We start from the raw sequence: 13053 nt of genomic DNA on the forward strand, positions 1-13053 counted from the left end.
TCCTTCAAAGGATAAAGTTCTGAATCTATTAACAAACCAGGACAAAGACTACTTGCTGACCACTTTCTAAACTTCAGAGAAGGGCTTCCCTGGTGGCTCAGTGGTAAAGAAGTTGTCTACCAATGCCAAGGACACTGGTTCGATCCCTGGCTCAGGAAGATCCCACAGGCCACAGGGCAGCTGAGCCCAGGTGCCACAGTTATGGAGCCTGTGCTCTGGAGCCTGGGAGCCGCAACTACTGAGCCCACGTGCTGCAACTACTGAACCCCAAGCATCCTAGAGCTGGTGCTCTGCAATAAGAGAAGCCTGCGCTCTGAACCTAGAGAGTAGCCTCCACTACACGAAACAAGAGGAAAACCCGCACAGCAATGAAGACCCAGCACAGCCAAAAATAAAAAAAAAAAAAACGTTTAATTTTAACCTCAGAGAAAACAATAGCTTTCAGCACTATAATGTACTTCCAGAGAACAATTTTAAGCCCATCCATAAATTCCAAAGCAGCCCTTAGGGAGAATGATATACTCAGGAACACGTAGGAGATAAAAACAGACCGTGGAAAGGTCAGACCTGGTAACCAGCCCTAACCACTTACTAACCATGTACCATGGACACATTTCTCAGCCTCTTTGTTTCTCAGCAGCATTAAGGCAATTATAAAAGCTTCCCTATCTAAAAGATAAGATTTACATGAAGAGCTAATAAAATAATGTATAAGAACCAACTTAAATATCATAGAAATTAACAACACTAGTCTAGCGGATCTGGCTTTCATCCTGGCTCTGCCACTTACCATTGGCCTGACCTTGAGTGAGCTAAGAACACTCTCTGAACCTCAGTTTCCTGAATAACAGGAGCAAACCACAACAAAAGGCATCTACCATCTCCACTCGCCCCCATCACCCAACATGAAAAATTCTCCAAAACTTGGAGAAGTCCAAAAGGAAAACAAAGCAGAAACAAAGCAACCCACATAAAACCCAAGAAACCCATATCCACAATTTAGAAAACCAACAAAGCCAACCCTAAGAAATGGCACCCAGCTATGTAAACTCCTTTAAGTGCCCAAAGTGTTTAAAGAGTCTGTCACAGAATGCTCCAGCACAAAGCAAAACACAGTTACAGCTGCTCTGTTCACACTTTTTAAAAGGTGTCAGTAATAAAGGGCCAAACATGCGACTCTCTGAATGTGCATCTGTGTTCCTCTCCCATCTATCTGTCTACCTCCAGTTCTGCTGTCTCATGACCTGGCCTCACTTACTCAGCATCACCCACCCCAGCACAGCACCTCCGAGGCTCAACTGCAAATAAAGTTAAAAGCTATGCATAATCAGTCTTTAGATAGCAAAATTGAAAATGTCTCTCTTTGAAGAATCACAAAGCTTTCTGTCTGAAACCTCTGACCTTTCTAGAGAAATCAGAGTCACTGTAGTTTAAAAATGTAGGTGGTAAAAGTACAAAGGATTACATTTATCCGTTTTGCATGTTTGCCATCTTTTCTGAGATGAGGGACAAATACCTTCAGAACAATTAGTTCTTCAATGCTAACATTTCAGGCTGCAATACCCTCATTCTCCAAGAACTATACACATCCTGGGCCCAATGAGATGGCACTTTTCTGTTAATTTCTATTCCTAGTTTATTTTACAGAAAATCTAAAATATATGATTTCAGAGTCCCTTTTTTTTTAAAAAAATAAGACTTTTGTCTGTATAGTAAATAAGCAGAAAAAAAATAATAAAAATTCATTTGAATCTTCTTAAAAACCACTGTCATCCTTGCTTGGGTCGGAAGGGTAAGGGACTTTTAAAAGTACATTTAAAAGAAAAGAGAATTCTTGATACAAGTCCTTGTCACATATTAAGAGGCCATACAATAAAAGTATTGCAATGACTATCTTTCCCTGACAGGGACAGACAACAATAGTTACGCTGTTGAACAGCATCAAGTTACAAAGACTTCATTCTCAGAAGTTACTTGAAACTACTTTCCCAAAGAGAACCTCCACCATTTAAAAGAAGGGGAGAAAAAGCCAACTAAATAAATCAATCAGAAGCTTCAGTAACTCGGTAATTTTTATATACAAGGCATCCATGCAAAAACCCTGCCACAGCCCTACAGAGATGCAGACAAGCTTCTGCCAAAGTCTTATCCCGAATCTTTGCTTCATCTTAAGTGTCCGTAACGCACTTATCTTTAACTTTCAATTACTTAATGCTAACCATGTACTCTGAGGTATACACTGTTTTCCATCAACAACACTTTTAATGTTTAATATTTATGAATTATACTCAACATAAAAGATGTTTACTATTTTCATTCTTAATCTGCTATTATACTTGAGCCCATACAGCTCTGCTGAAGGTTTACATGCGGATGCACAGTATCTTAATTACTCATTCTACAGTAAGCTCTTTAAGCATCTCCATTCCTCATTCCTTTGGAATGTTTAAAAATGCCACAAGAAGGGCTTGATGTCATCTCAACACTGAAATCCATCTGTCTATGGCCCTCTTTTGACTTTACTCCTTTTGCAGCCAAAATTTTCACAAAAGTTGATGAGAATTTGTCAACCTAAGGACTTGTGATGTCAGCTCCTGTGAAAGGCAATGGAATATTTGAAAGTGACAATGATGGGATCCCATACGTACAACATTCACTTTATGTAGAAGCTTAAACTTAAATCACTAATCTCTTCAAAATTAAAATACACAGAATTCTAAATGCTTCCAATAGGGGAAGAGGAAAAAGGTAGGGATGTAACACAGAAGAGACAGTTCTGAGTTTCCCATATTAAGTAATAGGTCCCAAATTTTGAAAATTAAATGAATTATTGATGTTGTAGCACCAAAGTTCCTATTTATCCACTGACAAATACCTTTCCTTACCAAAAATTACCAATCGGATAAAGCTATATGACTCACCACAGATACATCTTCCCCAACAGCATGAACATGTTGTTGCACTAGCCAATCACAGGCTGGCAAAATTACAAAAGGAAATAAAATCACCCAAACCATAGCAACAAAGACAACAGCCTGACAATGGCAGATGCTACACAGAAATACCGACAAAACTGCTAAATATTATTCATTTTTAAAATATGTTTTATTGCTACTTTTATTTCATCTTGCTTTTATAACCCATAGAGCATTTCAAAAATAGTCATTAAAACATATACATGAATACATATGCTCTGAAAACAGTTTTTGTTTAGAAACTCACAGGCTATTGGTCCCACCAGAAACTCTCACCAGAGACATCAAAGGTAGGCAGTATGGAGCCTGATGGAGAGGACAGAGGGGTGTGAGTCTTATTTTTTTTTTTTATTGCAATCCTCTTGTTTCCAATTGAATCACTTTTAACACACCCCTCAGTTTTCCCTTTCTGGGATGACATACTCCACACCCTAACTTTTAAATTTATTAGCACTTCTAAAAAATTAAACTTAAAAAGAAAGTCACATTTCTATTTTATTCAATGTAAGTTCAACAGCTTATTTTTTTTAATAAAGACTAGAAGGATTCATATATACAATGAACAGATATAGTATAAATTATAATTATCACCTTTTTTCTATTAACAATTATAAAATTCATGTTGAGTGAGGCTCTGAACTTTTACACTTAAGTCATTAAGAACTAATCCTGCTGAAGTTTAAAGAAAATGAAAATAAAGGCATTAAATAAATTAATCAATAAATATATCAGTTACTTAAGGGCATTAACATGAAACTTGTTCCTATTTTCAATTTTCCTCCTTTGTCTTAAAATTAAAAATCTACTTTTTTAACTAATAAAATTCCATTTTTTGGTTTTTTAAATAACTATACAAAAGATCTTTTCGGAACAAAGTAAATTTAAAACATTTAAATCTAATGAGGAAATAAAAAAATTAATATCTTGTGCATATTTAAAAATGTACAAAAATCTACCCAGTAAAATATTACATGTAATTTTAATTCTTAAAATAAAGGTTGCTTTAATTCCTAAAACATCTAGAATCAATTCATCTAACTTTATCTTACAAAAAAAAATTTTTTTAAACCTGTGTTATAATGCTTCTATTCACTAAACTTCTACATTCTAAAAACAAGAAAGAACAAGTCATTCCAGATTTTTGACCCCAACACTAACAAGCATGAGACCATTTCTCCCTCTTCTAACCAAGTGTGGCTTCATTCTGCGGACAAAACCCGAACTTCACTGTAAAATATCTCCGTGGGAAGGGTTTGGATTTTGACTTTTTATTGCCCCTTTGATTTAAGGTAGGTGTGTGATACCATTTAAGTGACATCCAAGCCCTCTTTAAATCCAGACAACAGGATGTAAAGAGGGATATCAGACGGATCTGAATTTTATTTTTAAAAGAATAGGACACAGAATCAGGAGGCCTGGGTTTAATCTTGCTCTGCACAAGTCACTAGGCACCTCTGAGACTTGATTTTCACCTGCACAAATGGACAGTGCATTACTTATTTATAATACTCCAATGAAGTTTAAAAAAAAAAAAAACAGAAAGCTACAATGTATGGCAAAATTCAGTACTGCACTTGCTGCAAAACAGACACTGAATAAAATTTATTATTAACATTTGCCCAGCTGCCTGCTCGCCCACCTTCCTTTCTTCCACCCATCTCCTTTTCTGTGCAGTGCTCTGCCGTGCTTAGTCACTCAGTTGTGTCCAACGCTTGGCGACCCCGTGGACTGTAGCCTTCCAGGATTCTCTGTCCATGCGGATTCTCCAGGCAAGAATACTGCGGTGGGTTGTCAGGCCCTCCTCCAGGGGATCTTCCCAACCCAGGGATCAAACCCAGCCAGGTCTCCCACACCGCTGGCGGATTCTTTACCATCTGAGCCACCAGGGAAGTCCCTCCTTCTCTCTACTCTTGATCTATCAAGGTCCAAAATACTTATCACTAGGAAAATATGTGAAAGATATGAAGACAAGTAAGTTTAAGGCTCTCAAAAAACATGAAAGCTATACCACTTCAATCTCCAGTTATTACGATCATCCTAACCATTTCTCAGGTTGAGATTAGCAATATCTCACAGACCAACACTTGCCAAAATGCATACACAAATGAATTTATTTCTCTCAATCTTATCTCTTTTAGTATCTCTTACAAACAAAACAGCAAAAATATCCTCTGCTCCAAACCTGCCACAATTTGTCATTTGTGGACGTATTCCTTTGGCTAAAAGGCCATGTTTATTTCACTAGAATATTAATAAGAAGACTAACCCTGTTAGATAAAATATACTTCTACCCTGTGGAATTGTCATAGCAAAACAAGAAGTACTGATTTCTAATATTTGGGGAAATGCCTAGGAGAAAAGCCATTTCTATCTTAACATCTATCTATTTATCTTTCTATCTCCATCTAGAGAATTCTGATAAATTCTAAAGTTTGGATCAATCACTTCTAACAGTTGCCTTGGTGGGAAAAGGCCAAAATGTTGACAACATTCTGTTTCCCCCTTGAAAAGCAAAATGGTAATAATAATAATAATTATCTCAACAGCCCCCTTTCCAAGTTCATGCAAGCCACAGTGTCCTTAACTGGACCCCTAAATGCTACACGGAATTTTTGCAGAACTTTTCTTTCTAAAAATCTGAAAAGAAATTCCAAAAACCCCCCATACAGTCTCTCAGTCTAGAACATACAATGCAAAAAATGATGGTGAGATGGATTATAAAATTCTCCACCTGATGTCTTACTGCCTGGGATCCTTTTACAGTCATTACTTAAACCAGAACACTTTTTAGAGCATCTCCATTCGCAATTAAGTTCACAGTTTTACGTTTCTCTTAACAAAGCATGCCAGTTCATTCATTCTCTTCCTCCTCCACCTGACTTCTTCCTTCCCCTGACCTCACCTCCCAAGGATTTACAATTTTATGTTTAAAAGCAACATCTAACCTCTAAATGACCATGGGAAAATAATTGCTGAAATGACAACAAATTGGTGTTTAGCACAGTCACTGAATGCAATCTGTATTTTATGTTTTTCCTTCTATTCTAACCTCAAAATTGTTTTTAATAATCTATATTAACATTTGTGAGCAATTAGAATCGTTGCTGCTTCTGTGCAAGTTTTAAAAAACCGACAGGCTGTTCTGCATCCTCTGGAAGCAGCTTGAGGCCTTAACCAAGTAAAACACCCAGTCCTACTGTGTACAGCAGTGACCACAACAAAGGCTGTGGTTTCTCCCACACTAGCCCTAAATAGGTTTAAATTAATGCTATCCATCACTGGGTGGAAAAGCAGACAAGGCAAATCCAAGCCAGCAGCGTTGGGAAATTTCTTACCAACACTCAAACCTCTGAGCCATAAATGAGCTGACCTCTGTCTTACTCCAGAACAACACTTTTTCCCTACTCCTACTCTCTCTGCCTTTCAACTTCTTCCTCACCACATTCTAGGATAAAGAATATTGTTGCTGCATTCTAAATAAAGAATATTGCTACAATCTTCAAGTTATGTAGACAACGCTTAAGGATATAAAAGCCATATTTCATCTCAAGTTTGTTGACTGGGCTAACTCCCTTAAAGAATGAAAAAATAAGTAGAAAGATGACATCTTCTAAAAGCATGTGCACGTACCAGTAAGTTACAGTACACCAATCGGCCACAAAATCCACCTTTGCTTTAAGGTTAGGGTTACAATTTGAAATAGAGTGGTACTAACATTAAATATCACTGTATATAATCTTTCCCCATTCTTTTTCCAAATACAGTTATTATAAATCAAAGAAACTAACCACACAACTATTTCTACTAGGCAGTTTATTAAGGTACTATAATGTATAGTCTTAGATTTGAGTGTAAACATACATACACACAAGCTCCTGCTAACAGGACATATTAACTATATTTTATATACACAACCCTGCCACAAACATAGTAAGTTACCTTAAATTTAAAAATTATCACAATTAATTTGGCATAAAATTTTAAACTGTAACAATCTAACATCCGTTAAAATTTTTTTTGTAATTATTAATACTACTCGGTATGCATTGATAACCTTCCACAGATGATTACACTGTATTTCAGGTACCTGCTTTTTAGAAAAAGAAAGCATTCCCCCCCTACTCTATCCAGCACTCTGTGTGCAGCCTGGATGTGCACACACATGCACACGAGGCACACACACGCTCCTACACAGACACTCCTAATCTTACACCTGCTCTGAAGCAGTAGGAAGTGAATTCTCAATCTGTCAACATGACCATCTGCTCTATCTGCATATCACGGCTTCCTCTATTACTATATGAAGGAATGGCAATCACAAAGCCAAAATACAACTACAGTGCACCTGAGTGGGAGTCTCTCTTTGTTGAAATGGAATAATATGTGGCCTATCAGGGAGAAACTAACAGTAACAGAAATAATTTGAATGAGCGTTCAGGACAGCATAATTAAGTGAACAATATAGTACAGGTAATGTGGTCATCAGTAACCCTGCCGGCAGGTTTCCAGGACAGGTACCAAGCTTCCAGGCACCGCAACTCTTCCAGTAAGTGTGGAAACCTATATTATTCCTGGTCCGAGCAACACTAAGTAAAGGCAGCAACGATGGGAGCATGGAAGCAATCAGTAACGACTGTACTGAAATCACTATGGTGCAAACACGGTCACTTTCCACCAGGAAACTAACAAGTACTCCTGCTACCATCAGGACAAGTTCAATTTGCTCTGTCACGGGCTAATTAACAATTACAGCAACTACCTGACTCCTGTCATGTATTTGTCTTTCAAAGTGAATGCTACGGCAACTAAAAATACTTCCAATCTTAGAAAATTCCTCACCTGCTAAAAACTGAAGATGCTCATTGTGATTAATCGCTTTGGGGCCTAAAGCCACTCAAAACTTAGCAAAGGCCTTCACTGAATTAAACATAATTCTATTTGTTTAACTTTAGTTTTTAAACATCTCCACACAGCTGCCTCAGCTTTCATTCTATCCCCCAGCAGGTAATAACTATAAAAAGTAAATTGTGACACTGTCATTTTATGGCCTAGATACAGCAACCTATCTCTACATAAGAGATGAGTCCTTAAAAAATCTAACCCCTTACAAAATTTAACTAACTCAACTGAGAATCTTTCTAGAATGTGATTACATTACCAGAAGTTATACAGAAGCAGTTTAAAAAAAAAAAAAACTCTCCAGAAAGTTCTCGGTTGAGTGCCTACTAATGAACAAAGGTTAACTTTATCTAAAAGGTCAAATGCCTGGTGGCTAAGGTTATGACCTTAACAACTTAAATTGTGACCTTGCCACGTGCCGGGTATATTGTAGATTCTGATACAGATCATCTGGTAAAGACTAGTCATAAATTAGCTTTACTGTTACACGCCCACAAAGAAAACCATTTGCCACAATGCCATAACATCTCCAAGTTGTCATGCGATACGTGGGAAGGACGACTCAAGTAGAGACCAAATTCTGGGCATAAGATGGTTTTACTCTTTTGTACTTTTAACGAGATGAAATTCTCAGGCTTCTGGAATCACTCCGATTTCATTACACTTGTTACTGTTTATCAGCCACAAAATTCACAGTTCTAATGCCCCTTGATTTAGAGGGAATAAAAAAAAAGGAATGCAGTTTATGTATTGTATTTTCCGTCTCAATAACTTAAAAAAATCATCTCCTACACTTTTAAAAAACAACTGATTCTGCATTAGCTTCCAGTATTTACATGTGTGTTCTAAGATTTCAACTTCCTTCCAAAGAAGAGGCGGAGGCATGAAGCAATAATTATTGTATGCATTTTTAGAAAGAAAAAAAAAATCTTCTTGTGGCAATCAAGGGGGGAAATGGCATTTGGGGAGAAAAAAAAATACATTTAAAAGAAAGTAGGGGGAGACTATAGGTGAAAAGGCCACAATGGTTTTGGCATGTTTCTTGAAGCACGTTTCAGAGTCTCTGCCTCCTGCCAATACTGGCAAGTTCTCAAAACTTTTAAGGAGGTAAAAACATTGTTTAGTGTTTACAAATCTTCAGTATTATAACAGATGCTTGTCAAATCAGTTGTATGCGAGTTGACCGATCTACCTCCTATTTGTACTGGCAGCTTCCCTTCCACAAATAACAGGCCTTTAAATCTCTGAAATCAAATTTGAGATATTTTCAGACAAAAGGCCCTGAGCATCCCTCGGACCCTTCCCGGTGCGCGCAGAGGCGCCGCGGCTGCGCAGGGAGAGCCAATGGCTTGCACTTGGCCGGCATTCAGGCAACCAAGGGATTCTGGGAGGCGCAGGGAAACCGAACCGAAAGGTAGTCTGATCCACGGTGCTGGCAATAAATCTTTCATTAGCAATAAGGATGCTCACTCTTCCTAAGCAACCTTCTACCTGCCATTTCACCAACATCAACCTTCCGGTCCTTGAAACCGCCAGCAACTGTGTTGGCTCAAGGATCTGGAGCCATAAAACGGGCAAAAACCGTCAACAGTGAAAGAGAATCCAACGTGAAACGGCGAGAGCGGGAAGGGCTGCGTCTCTGTGAATCTAAAGGAAACGTTTACACCTAAAACTTAGAAGGGACGCTGCTCATACCAATAAGCGCAGAACAGGTGTTCCGTTGTGATGTTACCTTCGAAGGGATACACCGCACACACCGTGATGGGCATCACTCGTTGGCACCTGCAATTTCCTATGTTGGTCCGTTAGAGCATTTATTATCATTTATAAAGTATTTACTTCTCCAAACATTAGAGATTAAACACACGATTTTTAAAGTGTGCTCCCAAAGCACCTCTAATAGCCACACCTTTTTTGCACCTTGCCCTGGCAGAATCTCTACTTATATATATAAAAATAAAATTTTTTAACTCTGCTTTTTCAATAGACAAAGTAACAACGATAGAGTTAACTGAGAGTTAATAAAGGGCCACTTGTTCCTGTTTAGAGGTCATTTGAGAGATGTTGCCTTTTTGTTTTTGCTACCCAAAACTGGCTAAAGCAACAGGCACCTCTTATAATTAAGTATACATTTTCAAAAACCCAAATATTTGAAACACTTACAGATCACATCCTCTAAAATACTCATCTATCCCCTGCCAACAGAATGCAAATGATGATGTGACATGCTTGCAAAGTAAATTTCTCCAGTTTCTTATGTAAGGACAGATGGATAACAAAAGTTCTCTTTCTAAAACATATATTGAGAAAAATAATAGAGAATAGGCTATCAGATGACATCTTTAAAAAATTGCTCACATTCTTAGAATTAAAAATGTTTTGCAAAACAATGGAGTGTTCCCTTTTACAGGTATCATCTTCTCTGCCCTTTGGCAAAAAATACATACATACATGCACCCCAAAACAACCTACTGGAAGGATTCCACAACCTTCGTTCTTCCATCTGGCTCAAGTAACTGCCATAAAGGTAATCTAGCAAGACCGATATGTACATATAAAAAGTCAACAAGTTTCACAAGACCTGAGCTTTCACGTTAACACAATGAGCCTTTTGTCTAAAGACAAGAGGAACAAAGTAAAAATGCATTATTTTATCCAGTCCTCAATAGTTTTATCCCGAATGCTACTCTACCTGCTGTAATAGACACAGGAAAAGCATGCCTTGAAAACAGCCTTGGAACAGTAAAGAATGTTATTATGAATCAAAGCAACTCACTAAATCAGTTCTCAATATCGATTTCTCAATTTGTTCAAACGCACTATACAGATTTGGTTACTTTTAAGATTAACCTTTCCATCAATTGCTTAAAGAGTTGGATTAGTTTTTTTTCCCTTAGAAATCTTAAACAACATCAAGTATTCCTAAAACAAAGTTAGTAAGTTTGTATTAGTGTGATTCTTTTTTCTTCATAAATGATCAGCAATTTGATAGCAATCTTACCTCCAACCTCTTCTTGATTAGAAGGGGGCTCAAGAGGCTCCAGAAGGTTAAAAACACTCCCAGAAGAAAAGCAACTAAAAACATTGCCTCACTATCAAACTAAATGCTTTTTAACTAGATCACTTGCCAGTTAAAATAGACTCTTTCTTACAAGGGTTTTTATGAGGTTTCTCTCACCCCTCATCAAAAAAATGTGATTTAAACAATATCTCATAATTGACTACCAAAACCTTTGATAACACTACTTGCCAAGAGAATTGAACTTAACAAGAATGCTCTCAAAGCTATGCTTTTCCACCTGAATGAAGGTGGAACCTCAAACTCTGCAGCATCTGGCTACTCTGACATTGGGCTACCTTGGACACCACGCTGTCCATATAGACGTGGCCTGCCATAGGGAGCTCAAGAATGGCCCAGCACACGCAGAGGTCATCAGGAAAGAAGCACACGCGAGAAAGTGGACCGACTTCTCACCATCGCACTTACCTGCTGCATGCACAAAGTATGCCAAATATAAATCGAGTTCCTTAACAGAAACCCCTATGTGATGGGGCTGGACACAGAGCCCTGGATTAGAGCACTGCGGGGACTTTACAAGGCGCTCGCCATCAGTACTTTCGAGCGGAATACCTTTAAATAAAATCACCATAACAAGGTCCAACCTCCAGACTTTATCTGCCTGGCGGAGGCAGTCAATTCTTCGCATCTTGCCTTTCTGGTCTGGGTTGGAAAGAACGCAACATGGAGGCTTTTTCCCTGTAACTGTAAGAACAAAATCCTCTCGGTACTCAGGTCGGATATCTTTCCGCAATTTGGCCAGCAGTCGAGATGCCCACTTCTGTTTGACCTCTGGTTTTTCACTTAGCAACTCATCCTTCACAGCTCGCTCTTCTTCTTTTGACATACGTTTTTCATGTTTTTTGAAGTATTTTCGTTTTCGGGCCTGCAGGTTGAACCACGTGTAGGCGAAGGCTCGGACGTGGGGCAGAAGTGCTTCGATGAAAGGATGAAATTCATCCTGGCAAAATGAATCAAGACAAAAATATAACTAAAATGAAAACAAAAGGAAACAACATTTCTTTAGATGCTCACCTTTAAAATATGTATATATAATCCTTATTTCACTTGAAATTTGATTCAAGCATTACCAAAATCATACATGGGATTGCTATGGGAAGTCCAAGAGGGGGGAAAAAAAAATACTATCAGTATCGTGTCTCACAATCTCAAAGAAAAAAACTGTTAAAAAGTAAAAAATGGTTTGTTATGTTACGGAACTGTACCAGGTTCTATTGTCGGGCCTACGTCCCAAAGCCTTTAGACAGCCAGTGAAGTTTATCGAAATGCTTATAACAACATATAATCTTAACCCTATTTCAAGGAAGGCATATCTAATTTTGCTCCAGCCTTGACCTCACTACTTGTAGTACAGCCAGGGCTCCGCAGCCAGATTGGCAAATCCTAAACATTTAGATGCCAGTCAGTGTTTATGGAAGTCTAGGAGCAAAAATCATCTCCACGCTCAATGGAAACAAAGACTTTCCCTCTAAAAGTAGTGCATGTAGACTCTGATCTGTTTCTTAGTCATTTTTGTAACATTTTAATTCCTTTTTAAGTATTACAGTTACACACAATTTTTTTTTTACTCAAAAACTTAGAAAAATTTGGCAGGTCCATATATAAAAGAAGAAATGGATTTTATATTTGTCGGACTAGAAATAAAAAGATCTATGTCCAAGACATAATTGCTGATATTATGGAAATGAAACAAAAAGGGAAAAAGGGGGAAAAAAAAAAGCGTTCAAGCCAGATAGTAAACAGAATGTGTCACTGTGACAACACGGTTGCAACTAAATACATTCAGTTTACTGATGTGATTGTGAAATACCTTCAGTAATAATCATCCCTAAAAAACAGAGTACTTATTTAAATTTTGAAAATAGTATTTCAGGTTTTTTGTTCTCACAGGGAAACAGAGAACCCGGTATATTCAATGCTTATGAGACTACAGAAAAACCCTCATGCTTGCCTCTTAAAGTTCAAGTAATTTGAAAATAAAATTGAATCTAAAACATTTAAAATTTTCTTACTCTTTCATTGAAAATACTTGATTCTTTTATTTGACATTTTCTTAGGAAACAGAAATATAAAATTAAAGGAAAATTAAACAGTAACCTC

General features: G+C 37.6%; 1 protein-coding gene across 4 annotated transcripts in view; it reads right to left on the minus strand.

Annotated features, from left to right (window-relative positions):
* The window catches only part of NFIA (nuclear factor I A), a 394800-nt gene that overhangs the window by 376699 nt on the left and 5048 nt on the right, over window positions 1-13053 (minus strand). For all 4 annotated transcript variants that reach the window (XM_052636594.1, XM_052636595.1, XM_052636593.1 and 1 more), the window contains exon 2: window positions 11362-11893. In XM_052636594.1, the coding sequence (XP_052492554.1) occupies window positions 11362-11779 (418 nt within the window). In that variant the 5' untranslated portion in view covers window positions 11780-11893. The remainder of the gene's footprint in view (window positions 1-11361; window positions 11894-13053) is intronic.

Source organism: Budorcas taxicolor, chromosome 3 (genome assembly GCF_023091745.1).
Source record: "Budorcas taxicolor isolate Tak-1 chromosome 3, Takin1.1, whole genome shotgun sequence".
Classification (NCBI taxonomy): domain Eukaryota; kingdom Metazoa; phylum Chordata; class Mammalia; order Artiodactyla; family Bovidae; genus Budorcas; species Budorcas taxicolor.